We start from the raw sequence: 27,378 nt of genomic DNA on the forward strand, positions 1-27,378 counted from the left end.
GATTCTTTTTTAATTGAGACATGAACCTGAATGCCTCTGGGTTGGGACTGGGTTCTCTGTGTTAGCATGTAAAATAAATATGCTTATGTTACCACAGAGATTATAAAGATTTCCATCATACTGTAGTAATAATGGGAAAAACCAATTAAATTAATGAATAACTTTTAATTAGAGTAAGATTCCTGTAGATACTGTTTCCATGAAACTTGAATGCTATTTGTCTTTTCTAAATGCTGAATAATAAATCCAGTAACGTGCCTATATTTAGAGCATCCTGTAGAATAATGCTGAGTGAAATATTTTTATTTTTATTCATCTGTACATGATCTTAGAATAAAGAATGTGATTTTAATGTTTTCTTTTCATATTATAGGTAAGCACACTAGACTGGGTACGAGCTGAAAAAATCTATAACCTCTGTGAGGTTCTGTTTAAAATTCACAAGGTGGGTTTCGTAACCATTGCAACGATATTAAAGAATACGTGCCTTAATGATAAGCTCAAGTTAATCTTAACTAGGAGTATCTAGCATTCCAGTAGTCCATATGATGTTAAACAAAAAAAAAAAAAGTATTTGTAATTTCTAGTGCATTAGCTATGCAAATGTAAGAGAATAAGGAAAATGGATTAAGCTCCAAGTGAGAAACTTACTAAAATACTTCTATATTCAAGCAAATTTTCAGTATTAGAGCTGGTTGTATGAAGTACAAATGAGACACACAGCTAAGCATAATAAAGCTGGATATTGCTTTTTCTCATAGTGAATGTTTAAGTCATTTTTAAGTGAATGTTATAAAGAATTCTTTTGCTGTAATTCCTGATCTTTCTAAAGATACTTCTATTTATTTTCAGTGTTCAGAAGTATAAAATTATGTCAGTTTTACATCTTGTCTAATCTGCAAATATTATATAGGTTTTACATTACAAAGGGCAACATAATGCATTTGTGTACCATAGAATTTCTCATTTTTTTCCACCACAATATGACAGTGTGGCAGTGACATTTATGACCATATAACAGAGTCAAGTTTTCTGTTTAGCTTGTCCCAAGCAAGGATTTGGGACAACACCCTAGCAGTCTAATATTTTCTACTGACTTGTATCAGATAGATTAATTTAGTTCTCTACTTGCTAATCAGAAAATGCTTTGCAGGTGAAGTAAGGCTAGATGAGAACCTACTTTCAGATAAAATGCTGTTTTAAGATAAAATACTGTTTCACTGAAATATTATATTACATGATCTTTAATTCTCACCAGATGCTGTCCTGATTTCTGCTATCCCTCCTTTGACCATATACTAATGTTACAGAAAAGAAGGGTTGTTGCTCTTTTAGCTGTACAGGTTCTAACTTACCACTGCACCAAAGAAGTGCTTAAGTTTTTTGGGTTTGGTGTGTTTTGTTTTTTTTTTTTAACCAATGTAACAGTTATTCAGGACAATTTACAAAATAAAAAATTCATAGACCTGACAATTACACTCCGATCCCCTTTACTACCCTGTTCAGCACAGAGAAGAGTTCTCTGTAGCATGAAATGACCAAATTCTTCAATGAGTGGGATGGCAGGGAATTTCCATGTCCTGACTGGTCAAATTGCTTGTCCTAAACAAGAAGTTTGTTAACTGAGATTTTTAAAAATAAAAAGAAAAAATTGAAAATATGATGAAATTAAAACCAATAGACCAAGGAGCACACAGAACTTGAGAGAAATCTGGAAAAAAATATCTTTCAAATATGAACTGACAACTGCATTTTATGGAAGCATCAGTCCCAATACTAAAAAAATGCCTGATGATGTCACCTGCCAGTTTTGCAGCCCATTGCTGCCTGTTTTTTCTTGGTTTTAAACCTGCTGTCCCTAGACAGGGGAAGAAAGTTCCCATCTCTGGCAAAAGTAGGCAGAAGGAAGAGTCTTGACAGTCCTGGAGTTCAAGACTTGAGCTCAGTTACAGAGTGCAGAATGAAGAAGAACAGCCATGTTTTTGTCGGCTTAGCATTATTGTAATGTGTGACCGCATCATTATACAATTTGAAACTCAGTATTTCCTTGAATAATTATAGTAATTTCCAGGAAAATCTATCTTTAAAGCAAATTCTGTGATAACGTTTCATTAGGGGGAAAAAAAAAAAAGTTCTTGACATTTTAATAAATGAATACTTAATTGCCAGTCTTTCTGAATACATTAGCTAAAATGCAAAAGCTCTAATTCAACTCTTTAGCCCCTTTTCTGTTGATTCTCTGGTATAAATGACAATGAGGCAAACTGAGCAAATACAAAAAGATGGGAAAAAATCTTAAGAGATTAAGACTTCCACGATGCAGGTGAAAACATGGAGTTTAGGTTGTAAAATCTTCCATTTAGGGAGAGTGTTCTTAAGGATTTTCAGAAGATGATTAAAACTAGTGCATAGCTGTGGTGGAGCGTGCTGTTGTATCCTCTCATGAAAGATGGATTTTAAGGGGAAATGCACTTGTTAGCTTCTCATCTAACAAGAGTTAAACATGAAAAATAATAATCCACTATGGAAATGATATTTTTTTAAAATGACTGCCATATTTTAGTTTAGTATGTGTCTGTACATACATATGAATACACACTTGCATATATAAACATATATATACAAATATGTGAATGGAAATTCATCTATATATCATGGACTTGCATATTATTGGACATTTAGTGCTAACAACCAGGTGATTGAAAGTATAATCTCTTCTACTGCATGTTTTTCTTCCTATACCTTGTCTCATGCTCCTTATTTACTGAAACTGATACTGAAAACCTGCATTTTTCAGGGGCAAGAGCATTAGACAGATTTTTAAAAAGCAAACTGTCTTAAAAACATTTTCCTTTCATTTATTGCCTGGTATTTTCACATATCACATTTTCACATACAAAGTAAAAAATATTAATATAGTAGTTTACAAGCCAAGATGAGCAGCAATGAGTCTTGAAGCAGATGTAATACCTATCACTGTAGCTGCTGAACACCAGGTTAATCATAGGTATTTTGTTCAACTTCCTTTTCAAAGGAGTGTTGTAAAATAGCTTTGAACTTCCTTGAGACTTTTCTCTCCTTGGGTAGCTGCAAGGCTATTTTTGACCACTAAGTGCTATGTACCCTGATGACATTGTGCTACTTCTGAGGAACCTCACAAAACATTTGTAGCTTAAGAGAGTAGATTTGAGTACATAGTGCAAGGTTACATTAGCCAGCTTTATGTTATTCAGTAATTCACCAGGACAAGCAAAGTTTTTGGTTTCCACCAGAATATTTTGGTCCTGTTCATAAATACGTGTGGTACATAGAGGAGAGTGTGCTAACAGAGCATTTGTTGCCTTTGGTTTCCATTACTAAAAAGTGGATCCTTACTGTTGCTCTGTGAGGATGGTTGGGCATACATCTACAACAGGAGGGACAAAAGACCCTGAATATTTAAGTATTTATTTTACCTGTATGAGAATCTTTTTACATTACATTTGGATGCTAAGATTTCAGTTGTTCATTTGTTGTTACACCTATGGAGTTTCAGCTATAGCTGCAGTAGGCTATGATGAACAATTAGAGGTTCTGGAAAACTGAATTCTAAATCTTTATAAGGTTTATATTGACTACAAGATTATAGGACTTAGGTACCACTACAAAGCTGCCTTCTAGTCTTTTCAAAGCTACCTAAATCCAGTCAAACATGACTGCATTTACCTCAGATCCACTGGAATAGAGTCAAGCCTACTAAACCTAACCTGGTGTGTTAGACAAAGAAAATTCTGCTTGCTGGTGACTAGAAAATAAGAGATAACATTCTCTTCGCAAATTACTTTTTTTTCTCTTGCAGTCTTTTCTGCCTCATCCTGTGATAGAGAAATGGAGATAGGAAAGGGCCCAATCTGATAACTAGAACTTTTTAAAAGTGCATAATTTGGAAATTCAGTCAGTGAAAGAACTTGGATATATAAGCAGTAACTTTTTATTTAGTTTTCTTTTGCTCTATATATTTGCCTAATCAATAAAATCCTGAAGGTTTAGGGAAGTTTCTTCTGAGAATTTATTTTCATTTACAAAACATTCTGTTACAAGGGTATTTTTTCTTACGAATGGCTGATCTGAAGTTTCTGTTCTTATTCACCTTGAAAGTGATGGCAGGATCTCACTTCACTGTCCTCATAGTTGCAAAGCAGCATTTCAGCCATTAGGGGACATGTGAGAGCTGATAATTGTCGTTTCCAGAATTAGCCCCTGGGTGCTTGATAAGTCACTGCATTCCTTGGTGTTTAGCATATTGAAACCCAGTTGGAAAGCATTGGTTATATTCTTCTGTAAACTTGGTATACAGCTCTTGAACTGTATTCAAGCAATTCAGGGATTTCCTTCCTTTTCATTGTAAAGAATATATTGCTACAAATTCCTTTTAAATTAAATATATCTTGCTTAACTGCCAGTATTTCAGAACTGCAGGAGTAGCTTGAATTACATGAGACAGGTATAGTGAATAAGAGGCAAAGGGAAAAGTTGGTTTTTAAATTACTGCTTAATTTTCAGAACATTTATTCAAGGCAATTATTAACATAATAATATGTATCAAAGTACTCATCACTTATAGAAGACAATGATACTTTAACTGTTTAGTTTTACTAGAGGAAGAATCACATGACAAATCATGTCTTTCAGCTCTGGCTTGCTGATGATTACTGGCTACAAGCAAACTTGTATTTAGGTATTCATCAGGACTTTGACCTTGAAGACCAGAGGCTGTATTGTTTTAGTGTTATGGTTGGACATGGAAAGAGTCATTGTTTCAGTGTAGAACTGGGCAGCGAGTTGGCAGTGTGGGAGAAATCATTTCAAAGAGCAATTTTCTTGGAAGTTCAAAGAACAGGGGTAAGTAATGAATAATTTAATAATTTACTGAAGCCATTTCATCAGTAAATAAGTATTACTTTAGTAATTTATATGTTTAATAATTGCATCACATTGATATGCATTGTGACTGAAGTTCTGAGTTGGCTTTAATGTAATTTCAGTCTGAAAGCTGCATCATCTTATCAATGTTTGTATGTCAATGATTTTGTAATAACAGTCTAAGTTTGTTAGGACAGTCTGAAAATTTGAAATAGTAGTGTGCAAGTTGATCTGGATCATAACCAACTGTAAATTAATACATTTTACCACTGGAAAACAATTACTGTGGAGATTACTTAGTCCACCTTTCTTGCAGAAAGCTTATTTTCCACTCATACAAGGTAAATATGTTAAGTATTATATAATGATTCTGTTTTCAAAGAAGAAATATTTTACTCTTACATTGTTAATTGTACATTGGGATTGTCCTTGTTAATATTGGAAGATTTGGAGACCCAACATAACAGTGAAAGTTTGTGATAATCTTAAATTGTCAAAATTAAAAATCAGATTATCACTTTCTATTGGCTAATAAAATTCTCTCAAGTCAATAATTTTCTCAGATATGAGGATGCACTTCCCATTAGGTGGTTTTAAATTTAGCATCATTGTAATAGGATTCCTTGTAATTACATAGTTCTTTGTGATAGTCATCTAAATGTGAGTGTCTATTAAAATTGTGGTGACTAAACTCCCAGTAAAACCAGTGTGTGGAGTCCAAAGAATGTGTTTATCCTAAAGCAGATACTTTATTCTAAGGGAGATATTTTGTGATATGAAGATAAATTGATTTTGACTTAAGCTGCAACTTAGAGCACCTCTATACTGTTATAAAAAAAAGTTATTTGCTGGACACCTAGAAACATACTCCAAAATGAACTGCACCAGTGGTGTAGGAATGTGTTGATTAAGCGTATAAGCTCCAAATGAAACATATTTACAGAGTTTAGCACAAATGCAAGCTTGATCTGATATGTTCAGATTTGCAGGGACCATCTCAAGATGTTTGCAATAGCAAGAGCACTGAATCACAACATTGCATTAGCACAGTTTGCAAGGAACTGGAGTCCTAGTGCAGGTATTTAATAACCTCTTCTAAATTCCCAGATAACTAGAATTCTAAGAAGTTTTGCAGATGTTTAATTAGAATCCTTCCAATTGTCTTTTCAGACTGATGGGGTAACAAAAAACATTTTGTAATGGTGATGCTGTTGCTCCTGCACTTCTGAGAAGGAATGCAGTTCTTTAGGAAAAAGATTGATTCTTGAAAAATTGCTGGGCATCAGGGAGGGATTAGTGATGCGTATTCAGTATACATAAGAATTTTTCTTATATGAACTCTTCAAGAATTTGTGATATGACTGTTTGACAAACCATTCAATTGTCATTTTTATTATTCATATAAAAAGCAGATAATATATCTGCTTTTTATATATATATATATATATATATATATATATATATACCAATCCTAAAATTAAGGAATTATTCACTGCTTGTGGAATGATATTTCGTTATTTCAATCCAACAATCCTGTAGACCTGTATTACACAAATGGCATTAATAGTTCTACCAGCTGTGGTTTACCCATCAGAAACCTGCAGGAGAGACATTCAGTTAAAATCTTGATTACAGTGCTTAAATCTCCATACATGTGTTCCCATATATTCATTTTTTCTCACTGGTTGCATACATTCAAGTTAGTTGTAAACCAATGTGTCAGTGGGATGCAAAGTGCTGTGGTCACTCTCCAGCAGTGAAAAATCATTTGACTCCACTGTTTTCTTCCTTCAAAACATAAACGCTGCTTTAAACAACCTTCTTTTCAGAAGGATATCAAGAACAGCACAAATGAGGTGCAACTTAACATTGCACAGATTATTTCAAGTCCTAGAAAAAGAACTGTCATTTCAGTAAGCAGAAAATTGAAGATTGTCACCAGTAGGTTAGATTGCCCGTAAACATTATTTCTTTTGGAGAAGGACCATAGTTGCAAATGGAATTTAATTTTTATTCTTAAATGATGAGGCCAGATTCATGGCAGGTGTTGGACTGCTCTGTGTCATTTCAGAAATTCTTATTTAAATGTAGCTTAGTTCTGCTTACTATTGAGGGTCATTAGGATTTTGGTTTTGACAGAGCTGTTAAACTTATTCTGTACATTTTGTGTTTGATGTTTCTGTAAGAAGACTTGTAATTCTGTGATGATTCGGTTCTTACATAGTTTATGAAAAAAATATGTTAAGGTGCAACAGTATGTTCAAAGTTTCTTTGGAATTTTATCTGTGCATGAGGGATTTTTTTGTACATTTCTTCTGAAAATTGCAGCATTAAACAACAGAAAGAATGTAATAAAGCAGGAGAAATTCCCCTCACAATATAGTTCCCTTTTCAGCTGTCTTAAAACCATATTTTAAACTGTAAATGGTTACAAAAAGCCATCCACAGAGGAACAGTGAAATTCAGTGACCCTGATGAAATGAATGTTATTTACAATGTGAAGTTATTTACAAACAATTATTTACAAGCAAACTTATGTTAAAACCATGTGCTAGAAATATCTGTTTTCTTCCTAGAAAAAATATTGTAGTCACTGATAGCATAATTTGCACAGATGGGAGCAATAAAAAATGCAATAGAAGTAAGACAGGAAGGAAGTTGAAAGACAGAAAAGCATTTCTGTGAGGTAGGTAATAAAAGTCAGCATTGCAATGGAGGAAGATAGGCTGTGAAAGCCTCTCAGTCATAACTAGAAGTTCAGTCATCTCCCATGAATCCCAGCAAGCCTTTTTGTCTCACCTGGAACATCCTAAACAGTCCAGAACCAATTAATGATGCTCAGATGAAGTGATTTATCTTTTTTTTTAAAAAAGTTTTTTACAGTATGGACAATCTTCCAATATAAAAGGCTGGTATGTTTTCTAGATCTCTTCCTAATTCTTTGATACTTCAGGGTAGTCTTGTCAGTACTATGGGATTTTATTTTATTCCATACTTTTTCAACATTCTCTTTTTTAAATTACATTCCCAATATTCATCCCTCTCCTCAAACTATAAGGTGGTTTAGCCAGGTGTTCACCAAGTCATAAAATCACTCCCCCTCCTAATTTGGACAGGAGAGAGAGAGAAATATAACAAACGGCTTGTGAGTTGAGATAAGGACAGAGAGATCGCCCAGCAATTAGCATAATGGGCAAAACAGACTCAACTTAGGGAGAAAAAGGTTTGATTTATTAAGGAACAATAAGAACAGGGAGATGAGAAATAAAAATGAATCTTAAAACACCTACCCCCCTGCCCCCTCTTCCTGGGACTCTCCTTCCTTCCTTTCTTCCCCTCCAAGGGATGGGGAATGTGGGTTGTGGTTAGTTCATTACAGATGTACTTTGCTGCTTCTCAGGAGGAGGCCTCATTGCACTTCCCACTGTCACAGGGTGGGATCCTTGTGGGTCTCCCCATGGGAGGCAGTCCCTCACAAAGTGTGGGTCTTTACATTGGGCTACAATTCCTCACGAACTGCTCACACAGGGGCAGCTCCTCACACCCTCACATATGGGTCATCCACCAGGAGAACAGTCCTTCAGGAACAGACTGCTCCAGCCTGAGTCCCTCACAGGATCACGTCCTGACAGCAAACCTGCTCTGGTGTGGGCTCCTCTCTTACCACAGGCTTTCAGGTCCTGACAGGAACTTGCTCCAGTGTGGGCTTCCCACAGAGTCACAGCCTCCTTCAGGCATCAACCTGCTGTGGTGTGGGGTCCTCCATATGCTGCAAGTGGATCTCTGCTTTCCGATGGTCCTCCAGGGACTGCAGGGGGTCAGCTGCCTCACCATGGTCCTCACCACAGGTCACAGGGGAGTCTTCCAGGGCCTAAGCACCCTCCTCCCCCTCCTTCTCCGCTGACCTTGGTGTCTGTGATGTTTTCACATTCTCACTACCGGTTACTGCTGCAGTTTAGTGCGCAGCAACTTCTTCTCAAATATGTTATTCACAGAGGTGTTACCTCCATCACTAATTGGCCAGGCCTGGGTCAGGTGCAGGGTCCATCTTAGAATTGACTGGCCCTAGCCCTGTCAGCTACAGGGGAAGCTTCTGGCAGCTCTTTGTTTTAAGAAACCACCCCTATGGCTCCCCCGCTACCGAAAAACCTGGCCCAAGCAAAACCACTGCAAACTATTATTTCAAAAAAATATCTTGACTTATTTGAGTCTGATAGGATTGTTAAATTAATGCAGAAACATCTTGATGGGGTGATTTTAATTTTTTTGATCTTCAGTCTTGTTCAACAGAAGGATAGAGGAGGATATTAGAATAATGTTTGCTAATGGACAGAGGAAAACATTTCACTGTTTGCTGTAGAAAAGTTTTGAGGTCTTAAAACTCTGTACTTATTACATGGATTGCAGAAGACAGAGAAGTCTGTTTCATAAGATGGAAGAACTCTCAGGAGACTGAGAAAAACATGCAGGGTGAAAGTTATCTACTATCGTAACTCTCAAATATGTACAGTTGATGTATCATGAAGAGACACAGTTACATAATCTTATTTATCTAGCAACTTCAAAACACAAAAGTTTTGCCTTTGTGCTTCCAGCTGTGATGCAAATGCTGTAAATTCTTTTCAGTCCCCATATAGCGAAATAACCGAGTTTCATGAAACCACTTACTTTACTTGGAAAAAAAAATGTTTAATATGAAATACTGCAAAAATTAAAATAGGTCGGATATTAGGGTTGCACTCAGTCATAACAGAAGAATCAAGAAGTTCTGCTCTGTGGTTATTTCCTGTGCTTAAAGACAAGTACTTTTAGTGAGCTTCTTTCTGGTTTGTTCTGTAAGTCAATGACTGATCTCGACAGACAGATTTCATGAGTGTTGTAATAACTTTTCATTGAAATCCATGTCATGTGAACATTACTGGAAACCTAAAACCAATTTATTAGGAACATAAAAGTACGATGCAATTGTCCTACATTTTCTCTTTATATTTCAGTTCATATGTACCTGCTTCTATGAATGTCTTATCTTTTTGTATACATTTTTAAATGCAAAAAAAAAAAAAAAAAAGGAAATACTTGTGCATGCAGACCTGGAGCTTTGTTTCTATAGGATTTGCATATGAAGCTTTCCATTTTCTTTCCACAAATATTGTACTGCTAAGATACCATGATTAAAATTCCTAAAAAATGAAACTATAGTTAAATGCAATTAATTTTCTTCTTTTATTGTTTTGTAAGAACGATGAATTCCTTTTCTACATTGGTCAATCTGGCCAATCTGTTTTTGTCTGTGAGCTTGAGCTGCGTTCCACACTTCTAAAAGATGACAGACATGAGAATACCATACCTTATAATGTCCTTAGTTCACCATCTTCCTGTTTAGACTTCCACATTTCCCTCCATGCATTATATGTTTTTGGGATGATCTATACAAAATGCCTGCAGAGGCCCATGTTATTGAGCATTAAAACAAAACAATCAAACAAAATCCATAGTTATTTTGAAGAATTGGTTTACACAATATCCTTTCCTCAGGTTTGTATCTATCTCCCTTTTTGTTTGATTAACTATTCCTGATTAAATGTCTGGTCATAGTTACTTTTTGATATCCTGTCTTCTATTAATCTTTTTCATTTCCTTGTAACATCCTGTTAGATTTTACCAGTTCATTAGTTTCAATTAATTTCTAACCCATTCACAGTAGTCTCATCTGAGAAAGATGAAGTTTTCCATGAGGCATACATTGTTTATTGTACAAATCCTTTCAGAATACATACTGTTGACAGGGTTTGGTTTTCACCACTTGTTTTTCTAGTAAAGATTATTGGTTTTAAAGTTTTTTTTTTTTAAAACTTGTGCACCTAATATTTCCTTCTCATCCTTTCATTGGAGCTCAACAAATAATCTAGGCAATCTCCTCATTCCTACAACCTCTTGCTGTTTGTTCTGGGATGTAACTTAATTTTTAAATGTTTATTCCTTTAAAAATCCTCTGAAAGAGTTCACTGGAATGAATCAAAAACATGTAGATGTGAATAGGTTGCTCTCAGCTGATTTCAATAACCATTCCTGGAAAGCAGTTTTTCATAATTTCTGTTTAAAAGCCTTCAGTCGACTGTACTGTATGCAATATCAATATTGTAGTGACTATATGCATAATTCCTAACCTATCATAAGCAATACTTGATTTATAACACAAAAGTTAATGTTTATGTTTCAAATTACGTATTTGTTTCTATGATGTGTAAAATCAAAAAGATAAAACATCAAAAAGAAAGAACTGTACAAAACTGAACTGACACTTTAAAGATGTATATTTTCATCAAATTAAGTGGATAAATATCTCCCATATTTTGAGCAGCTCCAGAAGAGACAAAATTAATTTACATACTCGGGCTTTTATTTTCAGTCCACTGGAGGTAACAATAAACTCATGACTTCTAGGAGCCAGATGAAGAAATTCCTTTACATAAGAGTTCAAATGGCTTCTAAAGAACTTTTTTGCCCCTGAACATTGATGCAAAAAATATTTTATCAGCATTCCTTTATATATGCTTGAAATTGAATGATAAGTCACTGAGCATATGAGCAGTGATATGCCCTGGTAAGTGATGTGTATTCCTTGCAATCCCATTGTATGGTGGCCAAGATGAAAGGAAGTATGGAATAACCCCCATCTGAAACTAGATTTCAGCATGACAGGTACAAGTCCAATTGAAGATTAGGATTTAGAGAAAATTGAAGAAAAGAGTTTGTGATGTTCAGATCCAGAGCACATAAAAGAGGTTCAGCTCATGTGTCTCCTTCATGGAATGTTTACACAAAGGGTGTTTTCTAGTCATCCTGCAATGGCATTTTGAATTGATCTTACTACAACTCAAGTTTGATGCAATCAGAATAGATCTTAGATACTGTGTCCCCACGGGGACTTGGGCAGAAATTATATGTCTTTACACTCTCTTTTTCTATCAAAGCATACCTAACTACCTCATTTCTGAGATGCTCAGAAGATTGTTTCAGCAACTCTGTGGTCAGAACAAACACATTTTTTCTTGGCTTCTTGGGGAATTAAAAGGAGCCTGAGAAATGGTAGTCTAATCACCCTCTGAGACTGAGACAATGAAGTCCACCTGAATGAATAAATATGAATGAATAAATGAATGAATAAAATCTAGCAGAAATTAGACAATCTGAATAAGAAGTAATTGTCATTTCTATGAAACTCTTATGTATCTATTAATTCCTCATGGTAAACTGAGAGCATATAAAAAACAGGATTGATTGATCACAGTATAATTGTTGGGAACTCCAAATAATGTGTTTTTAATGAATAAATGTTAAATACAGTTGGTGATATCTTAATTTTCTATTCCATGATGATGACAATGCATATATGAAACAGAATGATATCTGGAAATCCTTTTGAGAGTGGAAATCCCACCATATACTAAATTAAAAACTAATTTCTGAAACAAACAAATAAGCAAAGGGAAGATCCTCCTTAAATTCAGGTGAGATATGAAATAACAATTAAGTTAGGTTAGATATATAGGGTCATTAAAAGATACTTCTCAGTTTGTTACCAGAATTACTTGGTTTAATGACACAGATAACTTTTAGATTGTTTTCATTATTTACAGAAAGCATATTACAATTCCAATTTAATTGATCATCTTTAGAAATACTATTACGTTCTTATTCATTTTCACACTGATGCAGAAAGCCACCATTCCCCCACACAAAGAGTGATGCTGGGAACCTTTTGTAATTTTGTGTTAGTAAAACAGATTAATAATTCAACAATTCAGATACCAAGTGAGAATCAAACAATGCACCTATTATTTTTAAAAAGCAAGAGAATTTACAAATTTATAAGATTATTTAACAATATCTTGTTTACATATTCTGTGTTCATTTTCATGAAGCTACACCAATATTTCTAAAAATAGTAGTATATTCTTAAAATTACAAAAAATTTACATTGAAAGGGTAAATTCAAAGACTTATGTATCTCTTGATATATTTATTTATTAATTAATCTGAAGATTTAGGTAACTACTATGTGGTATGAGTGTAGTTTTGTTGTTATTTCCAGATCTTATAGATTTGAATAAGAATGAAAGTATTAAAGTGATTGTGAATTACTTACTGTCATGGAATATCAAAATTATAGAGGAATATTACCTTAGAATTTTTATATTCGATTTTTTTGTTTTCAAAAGTTGGTGTTCCCTATTATTCCCCACTCAGGATTCCTTTGTAAAAATGAGGCAGAAAAATTAAATCCTGGTCAAAGCATCATTGACTGAGAACTGAATTTTGTACTCAGGAATGTCTCTTTTTGAAATATCTAATTAAAATTATTTTTTAACTGCAAAGTTCCAGAATTTATAGATCACCAGAAAAGAAAAGACCTTTATTTTATAGTAACAAATAGTATCAAAACAAGTCAGTGCCTTTGCTGAAGTAAACCGCTAGAGTTCTACTGAGACAAGTGGCTCCAGCCTTATTACTATGATTGTCACTGAGAATCTGCCTCAGGTATGTGAAAATATACTTGGGACAACAAGGTAGGAAACAGTTGTATCTTGTTTTTCTGTATGGAAAAATGAGTTGCTACAAAACCACAAAACTATTGCTCTGGCACAGAGATGAGGAAGTCTGGTTTGTTCCTGACATAAACCAAGTCTTAAGAACGCACTTTGAATTTTCACTGCTAGAGGATGACCAGTGCTAAGCTGCTGGACTTCAATTTTGTCCTCTTACCTCCACTTCTCTCACTGCTTTTTCCTACAACCAGTTCACACTCATAGCCTGCCTCTTCAGCACATGAAGCAGCAAGTCTTTCTTCTGTCAGATTTACGTTAGCCATAGGTTCGTCTTAAGAGCAAATGCCATGACCATGAGTAGGCATCCATAAATGCAATATCTGTTTGTCTTGTCAATGAAAAGCTGAACCTACAGTGGTTTAGGAGAAATTAGTTGACCTGTCATTCTTCCTGTAGGAACACAATTCCCTGCAGAGGGACATTTGCTTCAGACCACATGTGCATGTAGCCCTAGTCTTTGATTGAATGCTTAATCCCAGTTAGGGTGAGGTTTTTCTGAAAAGGCAGTCTGTCCAATGAGAGCTCTACTAACAAAACCATTTTTTTAGTTAGCTACTACATCACAAACTACAAATAGGTAAGATCAGACAGATATTTATTTCCATTGGAACAGGCAGTTGTGTGGCAGGAATTTTAGTTACGACTGTGGCTCAGATTGTAATAGATGACCTAAAAGCAAAAGTTTCAAGCATAACAGTATTCTGTGAAAGCCAGCATTTAAAAGTTGAACATATTAAGCATAGATCTTGTTTTGTGAAGCACCAAAATAACACTCCTCTACTGAAATCAATTGAAGCTTTCTTTGAAGTTCGGTTAAAGTATAATGAGCCATTTTTTGAGTCCTTTGAAAAACCTTACTTTTAGGGGCAGTGTATTTCTTGAATACATATATGTACTGATGTTCAATGATGTTTAAAGAAAAACACCTGTAATGTCTTCTTGAAATCACCAATGTACACAGCCATCTTTTACAGGAAAATATACTTTTTTATAGTAATACCACATCAAGTATGTAAATGGTCATTTTAGGACATTAATATACAATTCCTTCAATTGCAGAAACTGCAGGTCATCAAGGAATGTACAAGATTTTAATAAGATCTGTTTTGTTTCAATAAAGTGGTTTAATTGTATCTATCCATAATTATCACAGTTTTGTAGCCTTTTAGTTGTGACAAGATGAATTCCTTAAAGTTATGTCCAAATGAGTGGATCTACCATACTTACTAAGTGAATTTATTATTCATTCCATCACTTTCACAGAAATTATTTCACTGATCATTTTGCACAGTTATGTAGAACAGGTATACACCTAAGCTTCAGAAGTCTGTGTGGATGAAATGTCTGAAAAATCTCATCCTTTTGGATGGCAGATTTCATTGCTCATTTTCACATATCTAATGTGGATTTAGAGTGAGAATACTTTCAATGTACTTTATAAATGTCTTCTGAAAGTTTTGATTTAAAAAAAAAAAGAGGTGATATATAATATAAAATATTTAATCCTAAAATGGCCATCAGAATTTTAAAACATGGGAAAAACAAAGTATGTTTGTGGAATTTTCAAAAAGATGGAATTTTAAAAAAAGCTAATTTCTGAACTAGCTAGTCCCATATTAAGGCTTTTACCAAACTCTTATGTTTTGGTAAATACATTGCATGCATTAAAAAAAACCCATATTCCTGTCACTCCTGTATGATTTAATACCTTGTAAAATGCTGCAGTACAAAGTCTTAATGCAAGAATTTGTGATTCAGACTGTTTGCTGTTGGTATATTTTTTTTCCTTACCCTCACTGTGCTTTAAATGCTGTTGTGAATTATTTTCTTTCTAATGCATAATAAAAGAAGATATTATTTAGTTTCTTCTCTGTATCAGGCATTTAAGTTCCCCTGTCAAGTCCAACAAACTTCCTCCTGTTTTTTACAGATGCCTATACGGACAGAAAGACTGAAAAAACATATTAAATGTAATATGAGGTGGGATTTGGTCTCAGAAATAATAGGAAACAAGTTTCAGTAATAATAGGATGATACGAAAATTGTATCAGTTCAAAGTGACAACCCTGGAGTCTTTTGTTAGTATAATTGAAATGTTGACAAGAAATTGATTTCTAGGGAAAACTCTTAAATTAAATTCAATTATTATGTTAATCTCCAGTTGAATGGAGAATGACAAACAACTCACTTCAGATGTATTTAGCATTCCATTCTCCTTCTCATCTGATACAGTTCACTTTCTCAAGTCTTTATGAGATCACGGCCTTTGTTGAAAAGTCAACTTCTTTAGTAGAAGAAAATACTCAGTATGAGGTATTTCTAGCTGTTGAGTTTGAGATTTTTAGTGAATTTTTATCTGGATATGGTTAAACTGAGTTCTCAAGCTGGCTAATTTGCAATGCTATTTTACTTTCTTCAAAATTCACTGATAGACAGCTAGGCCTAGATTTCTTCTGTTAAACTTCTGTATAAACTATAGTTATAAATAACCAAGGTGATCAAAAAATTACCAGTGTATTGGAAGCTTATTCCAAACGCAAGAATGAAAGGGAATAGTGCTGTGTACTAGTATTAATGAGTAGAGAGGAGGGTTGTTATCATAGGGCCTATTCAGAGTTTCAGGAAATACCACAGGCAGGCTTTTAAATTTATATGGCACAACCCAAAAATAATTCTATTGTAAAAAAATGCTATTAGTATATTTTGTAAGTATAAACCTTATATATCTATTTGTAATGTTTATCACAGTGAAGATACAACATATTCTGTTTGTCTCTAGTATTTGCCTGTGAATAATTTCCAGACAACTTCCATTATTTGTAAATACTGAATATTTGTCAAAAATTGTGGGCTAATTATTTGTGTATGGTTCATTTTAGTATTCATCATTTGTGGCTGAGCAATTAGATGCTTATCCGTTGGGGGAAGCTAATTTAATATATTGTTTAAATTGCTTTGCTGACTCAGAGCTCAGCTAGTATAACCTTTTTAATTGGAAGATAATGGTGAATAAGTTATGACTGGTGCTTAATACCACCTTATAATTACTGAATAAAATGTAGGGATATTTAAATGTCGTTCTAATTGAATATCAATCACTGAAATATTTTTAAATGTCAACTAATGCGATCTTTGAACACCAATGAGCAAAATAATTTATTCATAAATAATATATATCTCTGTCATTGTTGAGCTGATTTTAGTACTAATTTAGACTAATAAATTAATTTAATTCCAAGCTCTTTCAAAATCCTTTCTAAAATATCATCCCTGTAACTCAGAAGTGCTTATTTTGGTATAACTCTAAGTATTTTTTTAATAGAGCAATAAGAAAATTTTTGCAGTTGCTAAATGTGGAAGTTTTAGGTTATAGTAAAAGTCTTTTAAAAAAATTAAAAGGACAGTTTTCAACGTAAGCAACTTTATTAATTCTTTCAATCTCCTCTAGGCTATTTTTGCATTAAAACCATTTTTTTTAAATTTAAAGAAACTCTCCAGATAGAAGTATTCATGTACACATATGTCTGAGTGTGAGGCAACATTACAGTTTATGAAAAATCAAGGAGACTGAAGTAATGCTCCTGTGAAAGCAAATTAAAAAAAAAATCAAACCAACTAAGATTTCATAAAGTACAAGGGTATCATTTTAAAAATGTCTGGTAAGGCAAGGTGAGGAAAGACTGGAGACAGGATCTGGTCTCTTCTCACGCTGAAAGCAAGGAGCTTTTTGCCATTATCAGTGAGTGGTAAATGGCATCAAGCTGTTTCTTATTACACCATGAGGTGGAGGCTTTTTATGTGCTTTCAGAATCTGTCATATACCGAAGTTAGCTAGCCTTAAAAATACGTGTAAAAAAATAGTAATTCACTTTTTGCTGTAAAGCTTATTCAGACATTTTAACAGAACTTGTGGGCTTTGTTAATAAATCAGGGGTTTTTTTCTGACTTGAGAGGTAATCAAAAGTTACAACATGTCTAACACTGTCTAGCAAATATCAGTGCTAACTAATGAGTGATAGTTACTAGCCTTATCATTAAATTACGTTAACTATAACATAGTGCTGTACTGGCATGTCACCCAAGTTTACAAATCAAAAGATGTTGCAAATTAAAAAAATAATGCCTACATAGTTTAAATCAGATGGAAAGGTCAAGTAGACATAGCTTTTTCATAATTAGATGTCAATGGCTAAACATTTAGGCACTGTTACCTGCACGTATGCTGGAAACTGTGTCAGAAGTCATTAATGGGTTGTATAGAAGTAGTTCTCCAAAAGTATTAGTCAGATTTGACTTTGTTTGTTCTGTCTTTCATTTTGTAAGGGATGATTCCTAAGAGTATACTATTTCTTTTGTAGAAGAGTGACATGAAATATAGATCTCCAGTTAATATCTAGATGACATGCTGATACTGACTTACAGTAGGTTTTTGACAATTCTAAAATGTAATAATATAAAGCAGTACCAGTGTTGAAGATGAGTGCCTTCCCCCAAAAATTCATACAATATTATTTTTATATGCTAAATGATGGTGAAAGTTGTTCTCTCAAAAATCATCCTTTTTTTTTTCCAGTCTAAAACATATATGTGCAGCTGGCAAGGGGATACTCTATGTTTCACAGTTGACTTTGCACTGGGATTTACCTGTTTTGACAGTAAAACAAAGGTAAGGGAAAAAAGACAACATAACTCTCTTTTATTTTACTATTATTGAAGTTATCGTTAACAACGTTTTTTTATGTTGATATTCTTTTTTCCTCAAATGTACAATTGTACTTTTCTTATATAGCACTACTGAAATGTAATCAATTTGAGACTTGAAAGGAACAAATATACTTGTTTCTTAGAATGTGAAGATTAATTTTGGAGAAAGATATAAATAAAAGTAATTTCTGTTTCAAGTAATGAAAACAAAGGAAGGTTACATTTAGCAGAGAACTTGGGTTCTTATACTGAATGATTTTTAAAAGATTACCAACCATTAAAAAAATTAAGTGTCACCAGAAGCTATGGATGTACAATGGAATTAATTATTCTTCTATCATAAGAAATTTAGGCCATGACTAAAATAAACAGAACAAGCGCAAATGGATTTCAAAGTCATAATCTATAAGATTAAATTCATTTATCTTGAAAAACAGTACCTATGTATAAAGCGCCTGCAGGGGATGGTTTATTATACATGCCAACCTTCAGGGCCTGTCTATAATACTACTAATTTATATATAGTTTAGTGATACTTTAATTTAAATTACTCTAAGTGGATTTATACATTTTTCTGCCAATAGAAGTAAACATATATGCAAAAATATTTCTGAATTAATAGAGCTGTACAGTAAAAGGTCTGTCCTCTGAAGTATGATCTTCAAATCCAAACTGGAAGTATTTTTAAATATATATTAAAGAAATTCAGTCAGTCATTCTGATTTAAGAGGCAACATACTGCATTTTGAAACACAAAATAGTCTATATTTTGTGTGTTAGTATTTTGGGGTTTTCACACCAAAATGCAAAAGTTTATTGGAATCTTTTTGCAGAGACTAATTCATTGCAATTCATTGCTTAATGCAGAAGTAACGTAAAATTTCAGGAAATGTGTTTGCATACTTTTCTCTGCCTCAGGCAATACGGCCTTCTGAAATTGTGCATTTTGCTTAATTGTACATGTGTGGAGAGATAAATTAACTCTACAAAGTAATCTCATTAGTTTAGACTATAGAAAATGTTTATTTTAAATGTGAAGATTGATTAGGTGCACTCCCACCTTTATAAACTTCTCTTTCAATAGGACTTAGAGCCCCAGTGCCTACCTTCAGTATTGATGATAATTTTGTATTGATTATGATTCAGTATTGATATCTCTATCAGACACAGCGAAAGTTTCTAGCAGCTTCTCACTCAGTAGACACCCACTACCAAAATCTTGCCACAGAAACTCAACAGAAGGAGTTTAGATTTCATTTAGAAAACTCTTTTTCTAGAAAAGTTTTAGGGGATTCTTAAACTTATTTGAAAGAAATACTTAATTTCTTACATGTTCTCTTCCAGGGTCTTAACTCATGGGCTTAACTCATTCAGCTTTTACCATTTATTTTACTATCACAGAGATAGTCTTATGACCTACAGCTGCTTTATAGCTGATCATAGAGATTCTTTTTATATTATTGGCCTGGTTGGTTCATCTTTCTCATCCGATGTTCCAACCAGTCATCCAAGATAAAAGAATCCCAAAGTGTACATTTTCTTCCACCTTCCAGAGCCATCTTCTTCTCCTCTTTTCCACTCAGTGTCAACTGCTGAGAGAGATGATGGCTCCAGCAATGCTTAGTATTGCTAAATTGTTCCTAAGTTCTTGTTTCATCTCCTCCCTAGTAGTTATATTATATAGCTAACATTCATCTATTCTATTTAGATCCAAACTCATTTAAGCTTTGAATACTTTTCAGGTGGTCTAATTAGGCCCTCTGGACCCAGTTAAAATCTGTTCATGAATGTGAAGTTTAAGTACTATCACGATGCTGTAGTGTAGCTGAGTTTTCCTTCAACTGTTATATTTGTCTAAGAAGTCAATGATGATTATGACTGCAGGGAACTAGGAGGTGGAATCAAACTTTTTTTACACCTTCTGTAAAACCTTTTTTTATTTATAGAGCATTCTCTTTCAAACTACAAGTAAGGTTGTGAAGATGACTGATGTAGTGCTGCTCTACATGAAAAAAAGATTTGCAATGAGATACACTGGAAAATGGAATGTAGCAAACTTTTTTCTGTGTGTGCTTTTGAAGTAGCCTTCAAAATATTTAAATCATGTTTTCTCAGCAGTGTCCAGGGACTGAATCACATTTCAACATGTGAATAGATTATATGTATTAAGGAAACAGGAAGTCAGAGTGCAAGTTGTTACCTTGTTGGTTTTTAAACTTAAGACATTTTTCAGGCAAACAAATGCAGAAAATAGCATCAGTTTCAAAAATGATTTCTCAATATTTGTTTTTAAAAAGTGTCTCCATAACCATTCAAACACATCTATGAGTCTAGGATTTGCCAACAGTAGTAAAATGCCATGCATAAACATGTAGGTTATCAGGAAGCCTAGAATTCTTATGTATGTTCCAAACAACTATGAAATGTAAAATATATTTTCATGGTTTGCATGACTACATACAACAATAATATGTTTGCATTTCTATATCTTGTTTTATCTGGGGATTTCAAACTGCATTATACTACATGAGTAAATTCAGCTTTGCAACATTCATGTAAGACATTATTATCTACATTATGTAGGTGAACCAACTGAAGTATGAAAGATGAAGATACAATGTGGAATTGTGTTTATAGTGGAACTGATACAAATATCCTAATGGATCTTTCTAGATTTATGCTTTTTCCATGGATTTGATATTAGATAGGCAACTGAAACATTTACATTTTAGAGAATTTCTGAATAATTGTTTAATTAGTGAATATAAACATTGCATCTTTTGCTTTCACATATGATAGAGCTATTGATTTTATTTGCTCTGTAACCAGCCTATTATCATGCGCTGTTTGCTGCCCTAATGCTGTATCTTAATTTATAAAGACAGTCCTCAATCTGTAGGTCTAGTTAAGAGTGTGTAACAGAGTTCTGAATCAAATTTCTTTCTCTTTAGAACGTGCTGTGGAGGTTTAAATTCTCTCAGCTCAAAGGCTCTTCAGATGATGGGAAAACAAGAGTAAAGCTACTTTTTCAGAATCTAGACACCAAGCAAATTGAGACAAAGGTAAGCACCATATTCTTTCTCAGTTTAATAAAAAATTAAATGGAATTAAAATCAACACATCAAAAAATCCATTTACAACTGCACATGCATGTGGCAGACTACACATAACAGTTTATCTTTTTGTTCCTATATAGTAACTCCACAATAAATGGAAGTTATGTAGTATATATAGATTTATTACACCGTTTGTACAAGCCTGTTACCAAATTGTGTTATGATGGTGCTTTACTGTTCCAGAAAGATGATTTCTGTTAAGTTTTTTAGTCAGCCTGTAATAGATATAATATCTAAAAACTGTTTTTAAAAGATTAAGAGTAAAACATTTTAATGCTAAAAACATTTTACAGCAATTTTATAGTAGACTTAAGCTTTTAAGCAAAAATGTGGTTAAGGTTTACCAATAAAATAAGATTCTGTGACATTTATTATCTTAAAAGGAGAATAGTCTTTCAAGAGGCCAAGCAATTCCTGAAACTTATTGGTTCTACTGTGAATTAAGAGCACACAGTGCTTTATGGAATCAGGAATTAAGCTGTGGAGATATCCAATCACTAGTATAGATGAGAAAATGTTGATGTCTTGTTTGGATTTTTCCTGTAGCAATCATCAAATAAGAATTATGAAACTTAGAATTGGGATTCCCAACTGAACTTCAGGAGTCTCTATTTCAAGACTGTAGTTTGAATCTTTATCTGGAAGTGTAGCTGTAATGCCTTCATCTGCACTGTTTCTGACCTGTGATCCCAAGCTTGGTTCTGAATAAAATAAAATAAAATTTAAAAAGTTAGTTTTTCTGTCATGCAGTTTTAGAAAGAATGAGGACAACTTTGATGTCATTTGAAGAAGGTAAAAGTAAGATTCCGCTGACTCTTGGGATTTCTCAGACAAAAGCCAATGAAAATGACGGAAAACATCTGAAGCTCTATGAAAATTCTCAAATACACTTGCCTGGGGTTTATTCTGCCTGTACAGGTTAAAGTCACTTATAAAGTGATACTTTTCTATACTGCCAATACACAAAAGTTATATATTACCTGTCCTTCTAATATTTAAAAAGAGTTCTAAGAAGAAACTCTAACCTTCCTTGTTTATCATAAAGTTATAACAAATGCAGTGTCACTTTCTTTGTACATCTATGTTGTTAGGTTATTCGGGATTTCATCAGCAAACTTAACCTGAGTTGTTTTTCGGCTCTGCTGTAAAAGATACTGTAACTTTTACTATGGGTACAGTAATGTAATAACTTGACTGTAGTAGCAGGTCATTTTCACTTCATTTCTTACAGTACGCCTTGGAGACACAGAAACATGATCGTTTTATATGTGATCATCTGTTACAGAGAGCTTAAGTAACTTGTTTCAGGTCATACAAGAAGATTGTACCAGTGCAAAACCCATAATTGGAATCTCTGAATCTGTGTATTAAATCATTAGATAGTCCATGTGTGTGATTGGCAAAGGAGTCCAATTCCATTGCTTTAATACTCGATCATTCCTGTTTCTATTGTAGTAAACAATCTTATCTTTTTTTAACTTGATTTTATTTTTGTTTCTGTGTCCACTTCAATTGTCTTTAATTGATCCGATCTGTATTTACTCTTTGGACAGAAAGTTTGTAAATTTTACCATTTTAATGAAAATGTTATCTGTCAAATAATTAAACAACTGAGTCCTAATGATAATTTTATAGCAAATTTTATCTAGGAGAAAAAACATGTCATCAGTTCATATAGAATTCTATATATGTACCTAAATGTATATTTGTGTTGCAAATGTTGGAAGATCCCAGGAAAAACTCATTAAAACTAGAGGAAAGGCTGATACTAAGTACCTGAGGATTTATCAGGATTTCAGTTGCTACATCTTTTACCAGTGCCTCTGCACAGTGCAGTTTACCCGCTAGTATTTCGTGTTAAATGGAACTGGGTTACAGCTGTTCAGCTTCTCCACTTCAGATAAATGGTATATACATTCAGGAATACCACACCTAAATGCTTTTATTTCTTAGACGTCATAATTACAGACTAGTTGAGAAATAACCAATGGTAACACCTATAGTATAGTACAGTACCTGCCTCAGCTTATTGTACAGAAAGAGATTTCATAGAGACAGATGGTGCTGGATGGTGAAATGCAGCCGATAATGAGAAAGAGAAAATGTCATCAAATATTAGAAGTTTCATTTTTCCTGAGTAAATGAGCTGCTGCATGGGAAATAAAGCTTCATACAGATGACTTATGTTCACTTGGCAGTAAACAGTAGAGTTAAAGTTACAAAAGGATTTTCTGAATTATGTCTGTGCTTATAAATTCTTGGGGTAAAAAAACACATTTGGGAATTCTATTTTTGCATTTTGGTAACTAGATAGAGATGGTGTTTTTTCTTCTTCTAAAAATTTTAAGCCAAGTGCTTCTTCCTATGCACTCCAGTTTTAAGTGAACACTACATTTTTCCATTTAAAAAGTTTTCCGTTCGAAGGAGCTAATAAGGCTTAGATTCCTGTCTGTTGTTTCAGGTCCTTTATATTCCCCACACTTCCACCAGTAGTACCTCCAATTCGACTCCTTGAAATCCCCCAAGTGTCACTTCAATGCATTTATATTACTACCAAGTGACAACATTTTTTTATCCAGCCTGATGATGGGGAAAATGTTGCATCTGGTTTGTAGGTACATGTGTATTACCTGATTAGACAGCTGGCCAAAGGACTACTGTGGTAACAGGACCTCTCAGTCCTTGCCAACAACTTGTAGAAATACAGCTCCTTTGAGGTGTCTACTTCTACAACAAATAGAGCAAAAGTTGTAGACATGCACACATATATGATGTTGTCACTCCAATTCTGTAGGAAATCAGACTCATGTTTTTAGAAGAGGAACCTAAAACTTCTGAAATGACAACATATCATGTAAATGGACCTGTATGAATGAGTAGCTCTGTGACTATTTAGAAATAGAAAGATGAGTGGTTGATTATAGAGCATTGCTGAATTATGGCTTTAGTTTGGATTTTTTTGTGGACTGTGGTAAACTCTCCTGTGGATCAGTAGTTCAGAATTCTTTGAGCTGGAGATGCCTTTCATGTCCCTTTGGTGAGGGTTCCTTTGTACTCTTCAGCCAGATGTAGCATGTTGACTACACATTCACCTCTTAAGCATGAGAAGCTTGTATGAAAAAAGATACTTGCTTTTGTCTTACCTTAACAGTTACAACTAAAAAAAAAGACATGAAAACAACAAGAAAAAAAAAGCTCGGAATACTCTACTAAGTACTTTAGTAATAGGAGAGAGCTGAAGACATGAAGGCAAGTAATAAATCATTGTTTGCTGTGGAAATGGAGCAAATAGCAAATGAGTATAGGTTATATTGGTTTTTGTTCACTCCAGCCATCAAAAAAATAACATTACATCCCCACATTGCAAGTAAGATCAAGGAGTTACAAACACAAACCAAATATGGAAGGAGTGTGGTTGAAATATTTTAAATGATTTTTTTTTGCATTACTTAGGAGCTAGTGGAAGATATGTCTGAGAAGTCCAGGTGCTTGGTTAAGATGACAGAGAGAGAAAATATAGCAACTCTTGGTGATTTTTTGTTTAAAAAAGAGGATCAAGAAGGGACATAAAGACTTACAGACCAGTTGGCCTGACTTTCAGACTGTAAAATCTTTTTTGATCAACCTAATAGCCTTCTATGAGAGTATAAGTGGCTGGCTAGATTAGGGGAGAGCAGCAGGTACCATCTACTTTGACTTCAGCAAGACTTTTGACACTGTCTCCCATTACATCCTCATAGAAAGTGCAGGCAGTGGGGGCTGGATGAGTGGATGGTGAGGTGGATCAAGAACTGGCTGAATAACAGAACCCAGAGGATGGTGATCAACTGAGCTGAGTCAAGTTGGCCAGTGAGGTTCCACGAGGGTGGGTTCTGGGGCCAATCTTATTCATCATCAACATCTTATTCATCATCAACATCTTATTCATCATCTTCATCAACAACCTGGATGATGAGACAGAGTGTACCCTCAGCAAGTTCACTGATGACACCAAACTGGGAGGACTGGCTGATTCCCCAGAAGACTGTGCTGCCCTTCAGCAGGAACTCAGCCAGCCTGGGAGTTGGGCAGAGAGGAACCACATGAGGTTCAACAAGGAAAAGTGCAGAGTCCTGCACCCGGGAAGGAACAACCCTATATACCAGTACAGGCTGGGGACTGACCTGCTGGAGAGCAGCTCTGCAGAGAGAGATCTGGGAGTCCCGATTGATAATAAACTGAATATAAGCCAGCAATGGCCAAGAAGGCCAATGGCATCCTGGCATGCATTAAGAAGAGTGTGGGCAGCAGGTTGAGGGAGGTTCTGCTCCCCTTCTCCTTTGCCTTGGTGAGGCCTCATCTGAGTCCTGTGTCCAGTTCAGGGCTCCTCAGTTCAAGAGGGACAGAGAACTTCTGGAGAGAATCCAGCACAGGGCCACCAAGATGGTCTTGGTGGAAAATGATGACTGGAAAATCTTTCTTACGAGGGAGGGCTGGGGGATCTGAGATTATTCAGCCTGGAGAAGAAGAGAGCGAAGAGGGACCTCATTAATACTTACAAGTATTTAAAAGGTGGATGTCAAGAGGATGGGGCAACAACCTGCTTGATCAGAGGTGTGACTAGATGATCTTTAGAGATCCCTTCCAGTCCCTACTATTCTGTGATTCTGTGTGAGATTCTGTGAAAATTATAATGAATATTAATTAAAAGTCAGGCTTATTAATAATATGTAACTATAGAGGGAATAATAAAGTAATAGAAAACTATCAAAATGGGGTTTCAAGAAGAGGCAGTAGTAAAATTAGCTCATTTGTATTCTATGACATGTTAATTGCTCTGTAAGAAACCAATACATGGGACCTGTCTTGGCTTTATTAAGGCTTAAACATAGTCCCATATGATGTTCTCATAAGTAGTTTGGGTAAATAGTACCTAAGTTAAGTTACCAAAAAGAAAAGTGATTGAAAAATAAATTCTAAAATTAGATTCCATCATTTTTTATGCAAAATGGAAGAATGTAGCATACCGAAATTTATCTGATCCATATTCACACGTCTTGTAATTTCTTACCTGGTAGAAGTCTGAAGCTGGAGCATGCTCGGTGAAAATTATATCTTCATATAATATCAAGTTTCAAAAAACTTTTCCAATGGACAAATATGAGTGGATTTCACAGGACTGGTAAAAAGCACCCTCTGATGCAAATCTTATCTTCTTGCCAAATTTCACAGTCTCAGGAATGAGTAAATCATTTTGGCCAAAATTTGCTTTTGAAGAGTAACATCTTGCAGGAAATCTGGTACAGGAATTATCAGCCAAAGCTTTATGCTTTTTGTGAACTTTTATATAGCTATCTACTTGAACATAGCGTTGAGAAATTAAAAGTAAGTGATATATATTTAGCCTACATGGCATGCAGCCTGAATTTTCAAGGTTGCTTTAAAAAAAATAAAGATTAATCCTTCCAGAATTGTACTGATGTTTTATCTTTCTTAGCTAAACCAGAGCTACCTAGAAGATAAGACCTTTTTTTCCCCAAGTATATGTTAACTGAGCATTTCCCTTATTTTTTCTCATTTTTTGTTCCTTTTATTCTCTGTGAAAAAGGTGGAATTATATTGTAACAATTCAGTCTCTCTAAGTACACAGAGAGTTTATCTATCTTGCTTTGCTATATTTTATCTTTTATCTAACTTGGTCTTCCACATTTCATTGAAGATTAAGAAATCATAGTGTTGCTAGACTAGAGTATTGCGAGCCATATGGAAGCTTCAAGTTTTACTGGTCTTATACACTTCTTGTCTGTTACACGTGTAATGTAAGAGCTCTGTATACTTACCTGAGTGCATTTCAGTATGCTTTCTTCAGTGACTCAAAGCCTCAACTATTCTGTAATTTCACAGTGGTTCCATGATACAATGTGGTCTGATTTGTTGATTAGACTCTGCAGCAGTTTTGAAGCAAATTCTATTCTCTTTAAAACAAAAGAACTTCAGGAGCGTGATAAAGAACAGGTCAGCAATTGTCTTTCTTTAGATTAATGTATTCATTTGAGAGGATATTTGTT

At 34.3% G+C, this 27,378-nt stretch overlaps 1 protein-coding gene across 1 annotated transcript in view; it reads left to right on the forward strand.

Moving 5' to 3' along the window:
- The window catches only part of SNTG2 (syntrophin gamma 2), a 254,428-nt gene that overhangs the window by 221,193 nt on the left and 5,857 nt on the right, over positions 1 to 27,378 (forward strand). The window contains exons 13-16 of the mRNA XM_061990346.1: positions 374 to 445; positions 4,639 to 4,881; positions 18,085 to 18,177; positions 21,167 to 21,277. Coding sequence (XP_061846330.1) covers positions 374 to 445; positions 4,639 to 4,881; positions 18,085 to 18,177; positions 21,167 to 21,277 — 519 coding nt within the window. The remainder of the gene's footprint in view (positions 1 to 373; positions 446 to 4,638; positions 4,882 to 18,084; positions 18,178 to 21,166; positions 21,278 to 27,378) is intronic.

Source organism: Colius striatus, chromosome 2 (genome assembly GCF_028858725.1).
Source record: "Colius striatus isolate bColStr4 chromosome 2, bColStr4.1.hap1, whole genome shotgun sequence".
Classification (NCBI taxonomy): domain Eukaryota; kingdom Metazoa; phylum Chordata; class Aves; order Coliiformes; family Coliidae; genus Colius; species Colius striatus.